Here is an 18,056-nt window from a genome sequence, read left to right on the forward strand (position 1 = left end):
ACTCATTGCGACCCTGTCTCTTCAACATTCTCCTTCGCAGTATCCACCTACAAAAGTAGTGCCAGCACAGGCTGTTTTTCAAGGCTTTTTCCGTAAAACAATTTATTAAAGAAAAATTATCATGTTAAATAAATTAAAAATGGATCTATACATTGCTAGAGAACAGAGAGCTAAATCTAAAAATCTGACTACAATCGAAGCTACAAAACTAATGATTTGGAACGTTGCTAATGATTTGGAACGTTACGAAGCTAATGATTTGGAACGTTGCTCAGAGCCCTCCGCCAATGAAGGGGCCAGGGTGGCCATGACCCTCCCACTTTTTTGCGAAGCAAGTAGTTTCAAAACTGCAATAAAAGAGATAAGAAGCCTTGGCCCCCTACATTTTAGTCTTGGCCCCCTAAATTTTTAGCCTTGGCCCACCACTGTAAAATTCGTGGCGCGGGCCCTGGCTGCTACTTCCGTTAAAATCAGCTTTATTTATTTCATGGGAGGGAATTCTTTAGCACAGATGGTTTCAAGAGGCTCAATAGTGAATATTGGAGAATATTGGCATTTACACAGAGAGGGGGCCTTAATATCTTCCTCTGCCCAGGTTGAAAAAAATCAGATACCCCCTCAAGCAATGTATCTCTGCGTGTCACACCTGTCAATCTTAAATTTTGAAAACCTGGAGATTTCAGATTTTTATTGAGAAAAAACAGGGAGATTTGGCCAAAAACAGGGAGATCCATTGGATTTTGTTAAATTTGTAAACACCATACCTGTCAAAAAAGTCATGTTGGACAAACAGTTAATGGCAACAATTATCATGGGTAGCGTCTTCGTAATGGATTTAACCTTTTAGTTAATTTTTAAACACCAACAAAAAATTTGTCACGAAGAAAGTAATTTCATCTTTTTTTTAAAAAGAAAACCTCTGCTGAAAGACAAGAAAAAACAGGGAGAAAATCATAAAAAACCGGGAGACCGGGAGAAAGCAAGCAAAACCTGGAGTCTCTCGGCAAGACCGGGAGAGTTGACAGGTCTGGTGAGTGCACGAGGCTTTAGCAGGGGCTAGGACAAGGCAGAAAAACTGAACAAGAAGGGAAAGAGATATTGTAAAAGTGAAGCTTGGGCGTAGCCTCGTCTGCAATAGGGCCTTCCCGGAACCTCGTTTTGGGATGAAAACATGGCGTCGGAGTTTGGATCAGTGGCTCGGAAAGGAAATAATGTAGCCGAAAAACATTGACTGAAATCATGAAAGAAGCTGGAAACGATACAGAAAGTATAGGTAGATTTTCTCTGCACGTTGATGATATTGAATTTATCTTATTGGTGATTAGCCTTTTTATAATTTATATGTTTTTATTATACTAGAAATCGTAGAATATGTCAGTTCGAAGTAAACTAAATTTTAGCAGTTATCCTAGCCTAATTTTCTATTGCTTAACAGTTTTGTTGTCTTGCAAAAATGTTTGTTGTTATCGGAAGTTTATTTACAAGAGTCACTTATTATATACACTAGGGAATCAAAAGTATTGCACCATCTTGTTCAAAATGGCGGCACTTTTTATAAACTTTTTGGCAGTACAAAACATTTGAATGCAAGAACTGGGTGAAATAAGCGTATTTTGTACCAAATTTCGGCGGGAAAAAGTTGCAAATTTTGCTGACGCCATAGAAAACTTAGTTAGAAATGTTTAAATGACGCAAAGAAATTTTGGTTTGTAAAAATGTAGACCATGCCTAAGGAAGAAAAATTGTCAAATGAGAGGCGAGTCGCTATGAAATATTTATTGGGAAGTGGTCTTCATTGTTCAAAAAAATTTTGACCAAGATAGATGCAGCCACACAACAGCGGTGGGAAATTAAACAAGATTTCTCGAGAGTGTTACATTAGTAAAGAAACCGAGAAGTGGGCAACCAAAAATAAATTGATGTTAGAGGGGAACGAATTTGTTTGCACCTAGGGGCAGTAAAAGACATGAAACTCGAAACTGGGCATAATTTTGCAGCTTAAAATCCGTCCACAGAAAATATAATGAGTGTTTTGAAAAATTTCAAATGAAAAATTTACCTGAGTAAAGGGAAACCATTTTTACAAAGAATTATTTTCAAACAAAATAAATTAAAGCTTTGAAATGGTCAAAGTAAAGTCCAATTTTTAACATCAAAAGTTTGACTTCACATAAAAAAAGTTACAAACCATGATCTAAATGGTGGTCCAAAAACCAGAAAATCATTAATTGTAAGAGGTTTCCAGGCCTTTGGCGAAATTCCACAAGAATATGTTGACCAAATATGTGGATCCTTTTCAAGGAGGCTTTTTGCGGTTTCAAAAGTTTGCGGCTACCCGTCAAAATATTGAAATTTGAAACTGTTAAAGGACGTTTACTACTGTTATTTTTTAAACAAATCTTCTGAATAGATTGATGTTTTGATTGGTTGTTGTTTTGCTTTAAACCAATTGTCATTCGCCACTTAAAAACAGAATTAATTTGCATAACAGTAGCTTTCGATCATTCTTGCCCCATTTCTCCTCCTTCGAGGTGGTGCAATACTTTTGATACCCTAGTGTATTATCAGTAATTGTATCTTTTTAATGGATAAATTATGTTAAAATATTAGAACATAATTACTAAACTATTCAGCACTGTTGCAAATGAAATCATAAAATCAATATTTACGTGATACCTGGACAAAATTTATGCCCAACATGTCATGGGGAGATGTTTGAAGGATTGTGATAAGCCTCAAAAGGGAATGATGATGATGATGATGATGTAGATGTATGCTATCATGAAAGAGCTTGGAAACAACAGATAGAAGATCTTGACTTAGCTCTTCATTCTGTTCTGAAGCATTCAAGAGCTTCTTATGGCAAATGCAAGCTCAACCAAGTAAAAAAACAAATTAACTAAAGCAATGAAAAATCTTAAACATCGTTGCAGAAACTTTCAATGTCGTGCCTGATCAGATGGAAGGACAGTGAAGATGGATGGACAGTGAAGAAGTTAAAAGCCATTACTTTGAGGCTGAAAAAGGCAAAAGATTTGGACAAAATAATCAGTTTAATGGAGGAGAAAATACCAATTTCAGAAAATAAATAAGAGAATTCAAATTCTTACGCTTGCCCCACCATCATAGTCTGTCCAAGATATGATGGAGAAGTTTGCTGTAACAGAGTATATGGAAAGACAAGTATATGACATTGCCCTCCAGATAGGTATTCCAGAGGTACCAACCCGAGAAAAAAGAAGGCTCTACCAGATGATATGCAAAAATTGGTAGCTAATTTTTTTCGCACCATGAATACAACAGACAGATGCCAGGCAAAAAGGATTTTATGAGCGTAAGAAGTAACATCCAAATGCAAAAAAGGCTTCTTCTTTGTGATTTGAAGGAGCTTTATTCAGCATTCCATACACAAAATCCTGGAAAAAAGTAGGGCTTTCTAGATTTTGTTCCTTACGACCTAAATGGTGTGTTTGGCTGGATCTCCAGGGACAAAATCAGTGTGTGTTTGCCCAATCCATCAAAACATTACACTGTTCCTTGGCGCTGTTAATTTGGAAAAAGATCATCATCAGTTATCTCACCTGCCTAGATCCAATTTGGAGGACTACATCAATGAACAAATTTTGCCAGAATTTGTTGAAGAAACAAATGAATTCTATCAACTACTAAACTTTGATAAGTTCATTCTATGAGTTCTTTAAATGAGTTCATTCTGCTGAAGAATTAAATGAACTTACATCTCACTCTTTTATAGCGAAAGCTCAAGTACTTGAAACATTGTAAAGAGAATTTGAAGGATGATGAAGCTGTTGTTCTTCTGGATTTTGCAGAGAACTATAAATTCGTAATTGAGGACAAGGTCAAGTCTTATCATTGGAACCAGCAATCTTGCTTCATACCCCTTGCTTCCAACAGTATTCATTCAGAAAAATCATTATGCTATACATCAGATGATTTAAACCGTGACACTAATTTCATGTACGATGTTATGAAGGAAACGATAAGTGTTATAAAACAGAGTTTACCTGCCAGTATTAACAAAATATTTCATTTTTCCGACGGGTGTGCAGCCAAATATAAAAGCAATTTTTAGATGTTTGCAATCACTCGAAAGGTTTTGGCATAAAATGCAGTTTGTCCTTTTTTGTAAGAAGCCACTGCAAGTCACTTTACAATGGTATAGGAGGGACAACAAAAGGATCAGCCACAAGAACAAGTCTCCAGTGACTCTGGCTAATCAAATATGAATGACACAACAATTGTACATAATATTGCAAGGAGCAAGTAACAAACATACAGGCCGTTTTTCATTCCGTTGACCAAATTGAAACCACAAGAAGTTTCCTGAAGCCACGATTCGAAAGTTCAAACACGCTACCAGGAACTAGAAGCTTCCATCATTTTAAGTCATTGTCAGATGAGCTGATAGGAGCCAAGCGAGTATCTGTAGACAAGACTTGTGCATTGCAACTTGATTTGGTCTTAGGAAAAGACAAACCAAAAACGAGACCAAATGTATAGCCAAAGCCAGCCATATTTGTTGTTTTGTCCTATGATGTTCAACTTTAAATTGGCCTTGCAGATGAAGGAAACAAAGATTCTAAAGTCAAATTCATTCACCCACACTTCTCATCCATGTCATACAGTTGGCCTCTGCAAGATTATACCTGCTTTGTCCCTTCAACGAATATTGCTGCCATCATTGAAACACCCTTCACAGCAACTGGGCTACAATGTAAAATTGCAGAGAAAGATCTCTTGAAAATCAATGAAATAATAAAGAGCCTGTAAGACATTATTTTTTCTGACGAAAATGAGCCAATAAGAACTTGAACAATTTTGAAAAAATAACAATTTGGTATATTTTTGTATTCAAGAGAAAATTAACTTGGACTGAAATGTTTTACCTTTTACTACCAACTTTTTACCTTCAACACTGTCTAGAAGATTTTGTGCTTTTGCTTTCTTGTGGCTTCAATATTTCTTTTTTTGCAAGTCTGAAAATTTCTTGATATAGCATTTCCATTATGTTCATTTTGCCACACCCTTAAGTGGTTGTGGTCAACTGTACATTATCCACTGTAAAAAGTGATAGATAACAAGTATTCAATTTAAATGAATGCTTTCCTTATGGTGTACACAGAATGAATTGATTAAACTTCAAATATTGCTTGTTTTCTGTCCACAAACATTATTACATTAAAAAATGAACTTCTGCTTAAGAAATTCGACAATATTTTCAGTTAACTTTAGCTGCTTAAAGCTCTTGAACAAGAGGAGACACCAGGTCAAATTTTATATTTTCGTACTTCAATGTACTTCTAATCTAACTGCAAAAACTCATATTGGTGCTACTTGTCAAATATCATGAAATTCCAAAATGAGATTTGACACCATTGTCCTTTTGGCATCTTTCCATTTTTCAACCCCTGCTGGTCTTTCTATAAATAGAATCTTTCAGATCTGTCAAACATTCTTTTTGATGTCATTTTTGGATCCCTCGTAGCTGAATTTATTTAAAAAAGTTCATTTTGTAATGTACTGGTCATTTTCTTTTTCAGATATTAGAATTAGGTTTTTCCTTTGTATGAAAATGCAAAACACATAATTGGCACATAATATATGAAAATTAGCAAAATCTGACATGGTGGGTGACATGGCCTCAGTAAATGGGGATAGAATGACCCATATATGCAATATTAAGAGCACCTTCATAATTTATGTAATCCCATAGTTGAATCCATGTAAAGCCCACACTGATATATGCCAATAAACAAGAGGAGTACTATTGAAATTGTTAGTGCACGCCAGATATCTCAGACGTAAACTTCATGGTGTAATCATGATCATATAAAGTTTTGTATTTTCTGCTTAAGAGATATCTGATGGAATTGACCAGCTGCCAGGGACTTTTTTAAACACACCAGCTAGGAGACAGTCCCTCCCACCCTAGTGACCTTCCATTGTTAAAACCAATAGACTTTTGTCCTCTTGTTTGTATAAACAATCGCTTGGCCAAAGACCGAGGTATGGCTTTTTGTTTGGGGAGCCAGCCCTGACAAATAAGTGTAACAACAGGCATATTTACAAAGTAGAAGTATTTTGCTTATGCAACTTAAGTTTTTTGGGGGCCAAGGCCCCTCGCCCCTCAAAAAATAATTTGCTTGAGGCTCTGGCCTTCTGATTCCCTTATAAGCCCATCACTAGTGTAAATCTATAAGCAATTTCATTTAGGCTTTGTAGTATATTGCTAGCATAATCTTGAAGAAGAGGAAGATCTCAAGACATTTCTTCTGATTCTTTACACAATAGAATCTACTTTTCATCTGAAAAAAGTGGCTGACTGACAGCTGAAAAGTCCTACCTTTGAAGGAGGTAACATTGATTTTGATAAGCTCATCTGTTTTTTGATGAATAAATTGATCAAAATTGTCAGCTTCATCTTATATCAGAGCCCTTAGCATCAAAATGTGTAAAATCCCAGTTTAAACTGACTTTGGTTTCTATCACTAGATGAAAATCAGTTGAGCTGTGACACTGGAGATGGCAAGGTGTTGAAAGCTTCCACTTGTGAAGAAGCACTGGGCCTACTGAGAGAGCATGAAAGAGAGTCCAGCATACGTTTTGCAATGTATTACTGCTCGTCCAACTTTGGAAGCACAGGTTTGTTATTTGGTAGCCATGATATCTAACATCATTTAATTCTTTATCAGTTCAAATTTCATTATTTGTAATGAATCCTAAGTACAATCCACTGTTACTCCTCAGCTAATATACATTACGACCCTATAAAGTAAATAGTTATAGAAATACTTTGCCTTAGGTTACTTTTGTCTTTTTTGCTGTTATGTAGATCCTGTTTCTTCAATATGCTGTCAAATCCTATTTTTAGGAAATTCAGATTTCATCATTGTTCTATGTGATTTTTAGTAAATTTCCTTTAACTCATTTCATATCTGCTGTGAAGGGTGTTTAAAGAGGGTAGCCCTTTGGCAGTGCTGATTTTCAACACCTCAAATCCCCTCAAATCTGTATAACTAAATTCAAAACTTCAGATCTATTTAATTTACCTCTATTATCAATTGTGGTGTCATCGAGGGGTGCATATTAAGTTAATCTGTTCCTTTTGTTGGCAAAAATTTGTTTTTAGTCCTTACTGTCACTGCCAACAATGTACAGTTAGTTGATGACTTGACCCAAATTAGAAAGTATGATCCAATCGCTTATTATTGGCTCCTTGCAGTGCTTTACCTTGTAAAATTCAAAATCTGTACATAGTTTATAATTGTACTAAATTATTTGTGAATTATTTCATCTTTAGCGAAGAATGTGCAATTTGTTGAGAACTATTATGGATCAAAAATTGTATTTTCAGATTTTCTAAAGAAAAAACATAAATTGATATGGAATACAAACATCATACCATTCAGTGGAATTCCTTTTTATATTGTTGGTAAAAAGGTTTTTGAATGTGAATTTGGTATGGACAGGAGATTGAAGTACCTTGATGATCCAATCAAAGGCCGCAGATCTACCAAAAAGAGTCAATGTCCAGCTAGAGTTGTAATGAGAGAAATTGTTGAATTTCCAGACATGAAGGTGCAAGTAGTGTCATTGCTACTTTCAGTTTACAAAATACTTTCCTCTTATGCATAACAAAGTCAAGGCCCACATTTTGATCACAAGGAACTGCCTCATGATTTCAACTTGATTATGAAGGAAATATTCTATGCCACAAAAATTTCAGTTTCGTCCAATACATAATGCATAATGCAAAATTTAGCCCCCTCCCTCCCCCAATTTTTACTTGATTTTTACGAGTGTTAAAGAGAAATTTCATCGAAACAGATTGAAAATTGCCTTGAATGAAGTAAAAGATTGAAATGTACCCATGATTTTCATCTTACATCTTACAAGCAAGCGTGGCTTGATAGCAGAATTGCATATATTTTAGCTGGCGTTTTTGAAAACAGATTATTTCCACCCTTAATAATGCTGTTATAAGAAGCGTGTTTGTGAACAATATTTATCTTGCAACTTATGGAAATATTTTTCAACAGATTCCCATGGACACCATGTTTAGGCGATGTGATGCTTCTAAGCGATTAAGAAGATTGCTGTCAGCCTCAGTTGATGTAAAATATTGTCGAAAAATTTACATTACTATCCCAGCTGCATCTGAACATAAGACACATCCTGTATCAAAACGAAAGGTTAGTTTCATGATTAACATTTACAAGTTTTAATCATTTGTCTATTATTCTTTGAACTTCTTTTCTTCTGAACCAGATTTCAAACAGCTGTCCAATATATGACATATGTGGAGTATATTTTCGTCTGTATTTTCGATAATATAAGAATTTTTCAATGCTTTTGTTATTACCAAAGTGATACTCTGACATGCTTTAACAGTGTATGTGCAGGATACTAAGCTGTGGGAGTAGGGGGGGCATATTCTGTCGCACCATTACTGTCAGAAAATACCCTTTTACCAACAGAAAACTCTAACTTACCAAAAATTTTACCATCAGAGACCACCCATGACTAACTTTTGGCAATTTGAAAAAAGTTTCAAAATCAAGGAATCACAACTCACAAAATACCACGCCAAATTTTATCCCCTCTGCCAACATTTTATCATTGAGTTTAGATGAAATATGCAGTCGATCTTGCAGAGAACTGAGATTATGTAAACTTGTGCCAACTGCGGCCATTTTTTGGGCCATTACAGAGGGAAAATATTTTATAGAACTTATCGAGAATCCTTCAGTCTTTTTAGAGAAAGAATTTAGGGGTAAGATATTTTTGTAGCAAATTTTTAATCTCAATATGATTTTTTGATATGTTTATCTTTATTGATTTTTAGGTAATGTTGTTTTTGAGTCTATTGTTAGATGTTTAGAAAAAACATTTTGATATAACCTATCGTATCTATAAAATATATTTGATCTTGTTACTGTTTAAAGACCGCTGTTTATCGAATCAGCTTAGAAAAGTAGGCTTTACCTTGGAAATATTCAAATTTGGCGCCAAAATCTCATCGAGGCTGCAAAATCCATTGTGAGGACATTGTTTCTCGTTTTCGTGCCACGTTTTGGAATATATGTTTACAAGGCCACAAGGCATCTTGAATTTCCCATTCGTCAAACACAATAAAACAAGTTATACGTTTTTTCGCGAAAGGATATCGTTCCTTGGAAACGAACAATTTTATCAATATGATGGAAGAAGAGGATGGATTTGATTTGCCACCTACTCCAGAAGGCATGGCTGACGTGGACGTGTCTCTTAGCACCGACGGGTCTAGGCCTACTTTACTGCTTGCAGGAACGACGAAGCCCGCGGATTTTACTGAGCAACAGAACGACTCAGCTGACATTGTTGGAGTAGAAAAAGAAGTTATTTCAAATAAAATTGAATTAGAAAGCGAGAAAATGACAAAAGAAAATGTAAACGCAGAGAAGGACTGCTTGGATGGGAATGGCCAAGGTCTAGATGGAAATCAGGAATCAGCAAGTGGTCCCAATACGATTAAAGAACTGTTTGGTGAGTCCGCAGAGAGCGATGGTTTTCTTTCGTCAAATTCAAAGCAAAACAGCTTGCCAACAGCATCTGCTCTTTTTAGCAGTACTGGTGACTCCCATGATTTGTTTGCGAATGATAAAAAATCGGATCCATTCCCAGTTGCTCCTAGTAAAGTACCTAACTTTGAAGCACAGCGTAAGGACGATGGTTCGAATGCCATGGGTTTGCTGGGTGAGTCATTGCAAGATTTGACTGTTAAAGACAATAACAGTATACCTGATTTCACTGGAGGATCAGTTCCTGGTATTCCTGCAATGAGTCATTTCACAAATCAAGGCACTGCTAGCAAAAATGGGCAAGCTGCTGACTTGACAGGATCCTTTCCCAATACTCAATCCGCTCCAGCTATCTACAGCCCCCCTGGAAATACAACAAGTAACAGCACACCTTTACCAGGGCAAACACATATGCCAGGTTTTCAAAATCCAGATCACAAAATACCTGGTACTTTTAACCAAGGACAGACTCCTATGCTATATAATCCTCAAAACTTTGCACCACAGAATCAAAATTATCCATCACCAAATCAGAATGATCCAATAATGAACAGACCAGAAAATGTAGACATGTCTCAAAATCGAGCCACTATTGCCACATGCCAAAACATTGCTAATGTAGGTAATAGCTACATGTATACTGCGCCAATTGCCAGTGTGATTCCGCAATATGAACAGCCTCAGAGAAACGGCCAGTCTGTACAGCAACCCCCTGCTAGGCTGTATCAAAGTCATGTACCAAAGCAAGTTGCTCGTCCTGCAGGGGAACTATTTGTTCCTGATCTGTATGGGAGTCCACGCTCAACACAGCCCAATCAAGTCAATATATTCACACCTGATGCAGTGCCCACATACAACATAAGCGCTTCCAACACACCACAGACAAATTTTAGTCAACAAGATGCTACACCAAACCCTTATAATATGCAAAACTCATATGGTGTATACCAGGGAGCGAATCAAAGTGATATCAATGCCTATGATTATGGGAGCATTCAGCCATTGAGCTATTCAAACCAACAAGCCATGACCTACAGCAATGCACATGACCCGGGTTTTTGGGAATGGGTCAAAAATCAACCATGGGGAGAGGAGGCCCAAAGACTTGGCAAACAGATTTTGCAGAAGACAAAAGTAAGAATATATTTTTTAATCTGATTTTTTATTTAGGTTACAAAAAGGAAGTCTTTGAAAGCAAAAGGTGTAGAGAAAAAAGCCACCAAAAAATCTAAAAGAAAATCAAAGATTGAGGTAACAGATGTTGTCAAAGTGTATTTTAATTGTAACCATTTGAATTAATGCATTCACCAGAGAACCCACATTGCATTTTTACCGCACAAGTGCCATTCATTTTTTCCACTGACTCCATTCAAATTATGACAATTTCATAGTCTCAAAACTTGCTTAGAATGATAAATTATACACAAATCTATTTGGTACCATTATACATTTGGTATTTGGTACCAATAACCTCATGCTACCTAGGGCTGTTTAAGTAGAAACATTGGTTTTGAACCCCTGAACCTTTTCTCCTCAGTGCACTTTAGAATGGGTTGGTACCACAGTAATAGATGGAGCCACAAAAGTTCGTTTATCAAAGGTAATTCAACAATCATCACACAATCACATTAATTCCATCTTCTCAAAATTATTTCACATATCACTTGCTTAGCCCACGCATTAACTTCCTTACACATTTCACCAAATACATCACATTTTTCTTGCTCCTACATAACACAATCATTAAAACCAACATCTCCCTGAAAATACGTAAGTCACAATTTATGTCAAGCAACCTTGATGCTCAATTATTATTTTAAGTATCATCCACCAATACATTGCGTTTATATTTATTTTCTAGAATGCAACTGATACAGTTTTAACAACTTTAGACCCAGGCATGGAAGAGTACCTCAGTAAGTATAATACAATAGATTTTAGAGTCATGTTGTGAATTTCTGGTAAAACTTTAATAAAAATTGTTCTATTGATATATTTTGGACATTCCCCAACTGCCTTTTACCATAAGTTCTCAAACAAGCCAAGGGGTTTATTTTGCAAGAAATATTTTGAAATGGGGGCTTATTTGAGGGGGCTTATTATTGAAGAGGATTTATGCAAAGGTGGAGCTTGTTTGCCAGCAAGCAAAATTGTACCAGGGTAAATTTTATTTCGTTTTTAAGGCTGGTCAGTATGCTTAAAAATGTAGATATATTAGGGTAAACCTGTTGCTGTGGGGCAATACCTCAGCTCGTAGAGGCTCATTCAAGGGTGGGGGTCACAGTGAAAAATTGGGGCTGTGGGGGCTTTTCAAACCTCAGCAAACTCTTTATCAACAATGTATATTAGAGGAACCTGTAGTATAATAGTAGAAAAAGCTTTTGCAGGCTGCCCTTGGGGTTTCAAGTTTTGTTAAATTTTTAAAAGTTTTGTTTTACTCATTTAAAATGGCTACCATAGCTTGTCTTATATAAATTGGTTCTCTATATCATTTTCATCTTGGGAAGTTTTATTAAGGGATGTATCTTGCAGACTGTAAAATTAAGCATAGAGTAGCAAATCTAAATTGAAGTAGGTAATGATAGGCCATTACGCAGGGGTATATGGGGAGGTGATGACCCCCTTTGGACTCACAAGCAAGTACATTGTATCACACGAATTTGGCATTGAAAAGGTTATTTACATAAACAAATTATCCTTTTGCTAGGAGAGAGCCCACTGAGGAAATCCTTGTTAATGTCTTTGTACGACTGAACCCTCAAAGATTATTTTAATACATGATGCACTTTTCTTTTTGCAGATCCAGTCGTTCACCTGGCCATAGGATCGCAAGACAGCAATATTATGCAGGCTATTCGCCAAGGCTTTAAAAATGTGTTTGGACACACAGCTGCCAAAGGTCATGGCGTGCAGCATTCCTATGCAAGACTTCCCATTGGCTTTGATTTAGCAATAAAGTCTGTCACTGAAAAGCTAGATGCAGTTACTGCTATAGATTTCAAATTCAACCAGCCTTATGTCCATGTGGCAATTCAACCATTTTTGACAGAGCTTCAGCAGGGCAGGTTAGTGTCATTAATACAGAAATGCAATGTTGGTTTGTTTTGTGGATGTAATCCAATCAGATATAAATATCTAAGCTAGCCCTTGAAGTAGCACATCAGTGACAGAATACTTGCCATGCAATATCTTTCTAATCCTAACTAAGGAAACTTCTCACATTTAGGAGTTGGAGGCTAGATTTCTGGGTTATTTAATTGAATAGACTGTCATGCAACAAATTTTTGTCACATTTCTGGGCTTCTTCTAAAAAGGGTTCCTCTTTGCATGAAATAAGATGACTAGAAGTTTGCATCTTGGAAGTCATCATTTTTGCTTGAATTCAATATGATAAGTGTCTCTTTGTTGATTTTTTAACCTGAGTATCGGTTTGTTAATACTTTTTGGCCAAATTATAGGACTGTTTTTCTGGTTTTATAAATGTACCCTTGGTTTGTTGTTGTTTCCCTCTTGTTATAGAGGTATGGGTGGCTGAAGCAACAACCCTGCCATACATTGAAGAAGTATCTGGGCTTAAGGAAAGTTCACAATAGAGCATTACTTGCTTTTATATAAAAACGATTTTAAAAACTGAGATCATCGCTAGATGTATTGTGATATTAGTAACTTTGATGGTGAATTTTTCTGTTTCCCATACCAGATGGTCCTGCATGCTTTGCCTGGCCATCAGAGACTGCTCGAAGCAAATCCAGTTACAAACATTCTCACAACCCATTCAGATACCGTCCCAGTGTATTTCAATAGCATACAACAAAACGTCACAAGAGGTTGCCCAATATGGCCTAGATGTTGACATTGATGAAGCTGTAAGGCTGTATCAGCCATATGCCAACGACCAAGACTGGTGTTCGACCTTAACAGGTAGGTTTAAAACCCCAGCCCTTGCTTTTTAATGAACCCACTCAGTGCTCAATATCCTATCACTCTCGCTCCCTATCTCTACCTCCCTTTTAACCTTTCCTTCTTTCCTCTTCTACCCCGCTCTTTGCCCCTATTCCTCTTCCTATTGCTATCGATTCTGCCCCTCTTGCCCCTTCTTTCCCTTTAGCTTTACCACGCCCTCTTTCGGCTTGAACTTGGAGGCTTTCCCAGAAATTAAAAATACATCTCTACAGTGAACCATATGAGCAAAAAATCAGATGAACCATGTGAGAACTTCAGTCCTACTAAAATCCCCCCAAACTCTCCTCAGAATTCCCAAATAAACTTTTTATCAGCCAGAATTCTCAAACTTTTTTTGCAAATTTAAAGATATGTTTTTATTCTTTGGTGTGAATTGCTTTCTGATCAGCTTTTAATGGACCGCTTCTACTATTTTCTTTTATCGTACTGTCGATAGTATCGATTTTAAAACCTTGCACCCATCTTGACTTTACGCCCAGCCAATTGCCAAGATAACCAAATTAAGCTTAGCCCTAAGTAGTTCTGTTTTCGAGATCGTAATCAATCTAGTTAAACCTTTTTGATGACCAGTTCTGCTTTACTTCCTTCTAGGAATTAAACTGGAAACTGTTATTACAATGGCCGCCCAAGGCCTAGCAGCGGATTACAGACGAGAACTCGATAACCCAAGTGTAACTAACGTTGAATCGTTTGTTGTCATGCAATGACGTCATAGATACAACTTATAAATATTGAGATAGGCCTTGGGTTTTTACTTGCTGTTTGTAAGATGCAAAACACTTGTAATAATATCGAACTTTTAGGAAAGAAATGGCAATCGATTTTGTAAAGATGTGTATTAGGCAAATATTTTACGCTTTCATTGCCAAATTATTTCATACTACTCGATATAAGAGGAGGGACCATTTGGGAGAGAGCAGGTGACCCACGGGTATATGGAAATAGGCCCCAAAGGTAAGGTTTTTTGCATTCAGAAAAGCCTGCTCTCAAAATACCGACCCCATGGGACTCGACCTATCCACCAGAGGGCATAGAAATTGGTGACGTCCATTGTTAAGGGGATTCTCTGGAAAAATCTTGCCAAGAATCTTCGGTCTGTGGGAAATTCAAACTTGAATGCTTTGCGGTCTGATTTTGCTTGTAAATAATGATGATTTCTGAATGAAAATCTGTTCAGTTTCCAGACTGCTTGAATAATTCATAACCAGAAACTGACGTTTTGAAATATAAATTTCTTGACTCGAAGCTTTATTGCATGGGAAACAGTTATTTAAAGACCAAAGCTAGCTGGGAAATGTGACAGTTTGGTGAAATGTGTATTCCCCACGGTTTTGATTTTGTCACGATTCTCAAGTGAATGGATTCATTTTGCTTGGTTCTGCAGATTGCCACTGTAAACAGATTGCCTCTTTGTTATTGAACGTATTTTACGGCTGCTAACAAATTAAAATTGTATTTTATATTCTAAATTCTAAGCTTTCATTTAAATGTTTCACTTCAGTTGTTTCATCTTTGCTATTTTAATATCTGCCTATTTGTCTGTTAAATTTATTTCCATTTTACATTCAAAATTTGAGTTTATAATGAAATCTGGTGCATTTTCATTCATTACTTTTTTTAGATTTGCCTAGTATCATTTCATTTAAAATTATTCTGAGAGTTAACACATTGTTTACTGAATCGCAATTTTGTTAAATGTGTATATCTATTCTAAAGTCATTTTTTAGTCGAATGTTGCCTAGAAACGGCATTGGACTGGCAATTGCGCTATGCCAACTGCAAAACTTTATTCAACCCACGATAATAACAGAAGTTTAACATCGAATTAATACCATTGATTGGTTGTGCTCCCTAGCAAACTCCCTTTCTGTTTGTCAACATTGTTAACTAGGCTCTTGAGCCTTAAATTTACGGCGAAATTTCCCAGTAATTTTCAATAATTAAAGAAACAACAGAAAATTGATGCAGCAGAGGTAGCGTTTTGGTTAGCAGATGTAAGAAGATTTAATTCAAATACAAAAATATTGAAACTTTGTTAATCAAGCTTACTAATCTTTCGAGTATTCCACATCGCCCTTGACTTTTTACTAATGCTTTGCCACGTTAGGCCGGTTTTTTTAACGATGGATCCGAGGCATCAAAAGTTTTCGTATTATAGTGAATAAAACGTTGCATAATATGCGATACAATTAAGAGCTGGGAGACCATGTCTCCCTAATATTTTTCTTGAGGCAATGTTTTCTCATTGTAAAATAGTTGCTCTTGGTCCCTTTCGCTCTCTTTTTCAGATCATTTTAAGCCTCTGTACTTGTTTCAAGTGGAATAGATTTAATCAAAATAAAGTTTTCTTCTCAACTTATGGTAGGCCTTCCACTGGTAAATATAAAGACTGACTGTTTGTCTAAAAGATACATGTTGTCCAAAGGAACTTTTTAAGTTATTGCTTAAAGATTGCAGCATCTTTGGGAGGTGGTGGGGTAAACTATGCCTAATTTTTGACGGGGACGTGCCATTTTGGTTAAAATTTTGGACCCATACTTTCCAAAATGTCTGAAAAAATAGGACCCATAATTCCGCAAACATGACAAAAACTATGCCCATAATTCTGCAGAGCAAATAAAATTTGTAAAGCACATAAAAAATCATCAACCATGTCCTATGCCGTAAAATCTCAATATTACACATATTTCATATTTTAATTTCTAACTGGACATTCATTTTGTTAATGCTAAATCTCCCTCCTAATAGTTTTGCAATATTTCCCCAAAATGGTAACCATTATTCTGCATGTTTCTACAAATGGTACCCATAGTTCTGCACAAATTTCAAAAACTGATACCGATAATTCCGCACTTTTCAGAAAAAAGGTACCCCTAAACAATGGCACGTCCCCTTACCTTCAAACATGTTAAGGTGCCCCCTTCCCTCCCCCGAGGCCTTCATAATGCCATATGTAAACTATTAGAATCATGTATGCTAAGCTAACAGTACAGAGCATCGAAGAGGAGGTACGACAGTAAAACAGTTGTTGTGCATTAGCGATTGTTTTTTATGCCTTCTTATCAATATTGTTGTTGACAACATAACATGCTAGAGATACCTGTTATTGCTTGAGTATTATTTTTTATTTATAGCTTCGGTATTATTTCTATCATGTGTCCATTAGAAATCATCTGCCATAGATAGGCAACAAAATGCTTACGCTAAAACTCGTATTTTTTCAGTGGCATCCCCCCACTCCTCCCTTGAAAAAATGTTAATTCAGAGTTGTCAGATGGAATTTACAAAGAAAAGCCAGACGGATGACCAGCTCAGGCCAAAATGCCCATAAAAAGCAATGTCGAGCGGTTTTTGTAAATTATAAATGTACACTGTGCTTACATAGTATATACTCCCATAATACAGGAGCATTTTCAATAATTTTCCAGACTCAAACAAGAAACTGAGAAATTTTCGCTTTAAAAAATTTCTTCACTAATAGTTAGGTTAGCTGTTAATATTTGATGTTAGGGTAAACACTGTAGTATTACTCTTTCCATTTAAAATTTGGTTTCCCCTTAGAGTGTTAAAAGTTTATGTAAAGCGATAGAAAATCCTGAAAGTTTCTGCTAAAAAAGGCCAAAAAAGACCAAATTTACGAAGTAGGCCAGAAGTAAATTTTCCTGGCAACTTGACTCTGAAAAAGGCCAAAATTTGAAAAATTGACCTGAAATCTGGCAACCCTGTGTTGAATAACAAGGCTTTTCCACTAACATCGTTTTGAGCTGGTGAGGGGATTTTCTGTATCGCATGGCCGGGCCGGAAACATTTATTTTTCCTAAATCGTCCCTTGACTGTAGGGTGTCTCAAGAACGTTTATTATGGATCGTATTTAGAAAGCAACAAGCTGCAATTAAGTAAGATTAAAATTATAAGAAGCACATCTCAATCTCGAGTCGAAATTAGCTGCATCAAAGGGAGGAGTCTTATTTTGTCAGCTCCTAAGCTGAAAACTTATCTGCATTCAACACCGTCTTAAAATTACAGGTATTAAAAACACTCTTACGTTTGCAGAGCATGACCATTTTCATCGTTCAAAATTACTTTTTTACACAGAAAATCAACTTTCACACATGCATAAATTAAAGTTTCATGAAGAGAACATTCAGCTCAGCTCCTTGTGAGAAACACAGGTCATCGCACAGTCGAGTCTGCGAGCAGGTCATCACTATGGGTGAACGGAATTTTTTTATTTTGAATCGTCCACGAGAGGTAATTTCGCAGGCCTAACTTTTTTATCCTAATGCATCGAAGAAAGTGTCCAAAACCGAACTGTTCGTATATATATCACGGATAATAATAGCGGCACTGTCGTAACGGCAATGGTAACAAAATCTTGGAAGCTGATAAAATCATAAATATTAAATATTTGGAGCGGTTATCGATTAACTTCTGAACAAATTGTCTCTAGAAGTAATAAAATCAAACCTTTTAACGTCATTTCCACAGCGAACTTTCGCCTAATTTGAATTC

The 18,056-nt window shown here is 36.3% G+C and overlaps 1 protein-coding gene across 6 annotated transcripts; it reads left to right on the plus strand.

Annotated features, from left to right (window-relative positions):
• The first annotated feature begins 1,142 nt into the window (after positions 1 to 1,142).
• LOC135687265 (protein PRRC1-A) lies at positions 1,143 to 15,202 on the plus strand. Of its 6 annotated transcripts, XM_089114331.1 has the most exons (11): positions 1,180 to 1,273; positions 6,313 to 6,375; positions 6,514 to 6,663; positions 7,376 to 7,599; positions 8,061 to 8,213; positions 10,752 to 10,832; positions 11,119 to 11,181; positions 11,443 to 11,497; positions 12,382 to 12,646; positions 13,282 to 13,502; positions 14,136 to 15,202. In XM_089114331.1, exons 3-11 carry the CDS (start codon positions 6,630 to 6,632, stop codon positions 14,249 to 14,251), a joined length of 1,212 nt encoding a protein of 403 aa, XP_088970457.1. In that variant the 5' UTR covers positions 1,180 to 1,273; positions 6,313 to 6,375; positions 6,514 to 6,629; the 3' UTR covers positions 14,252 to 15,202. The 6 variants fall into 6 exon arrangements, with proteins under 6 accessions (XP_088970455.1, XP_088970456.1, XP_065059856.2 ...); XM_089114329.1 differs by lacking the exon at positions 6,313 to 6,375 and having other exon boundaries at positions 1,143 to 1,273; XM_089114330.1 differs by lacking the exons at positions 6,313 to 6,375; positions 11,119 to 11,181 and having other exon boundaries at positions 1,143 to 1,273.
• The last annotated feature ends 2,854 nt before the right edge of the window (positions 15,203 to 18,056 follow it).

This window comes from Rhopilema esculentum, chromosome 20 (assembly GCF_057945365.1).
Source record: "Rhopilema esculentum isolate cy_ngs chromosome 20, ASM5794536v1, whole genome shotgun sequence".
NCBI lineage: Eukaryota > Metazoa > Cnidaria > Scyphozoa > Rhizostomeae > Rhizostomatidae > Rhopilema > Rhopilema esculentum.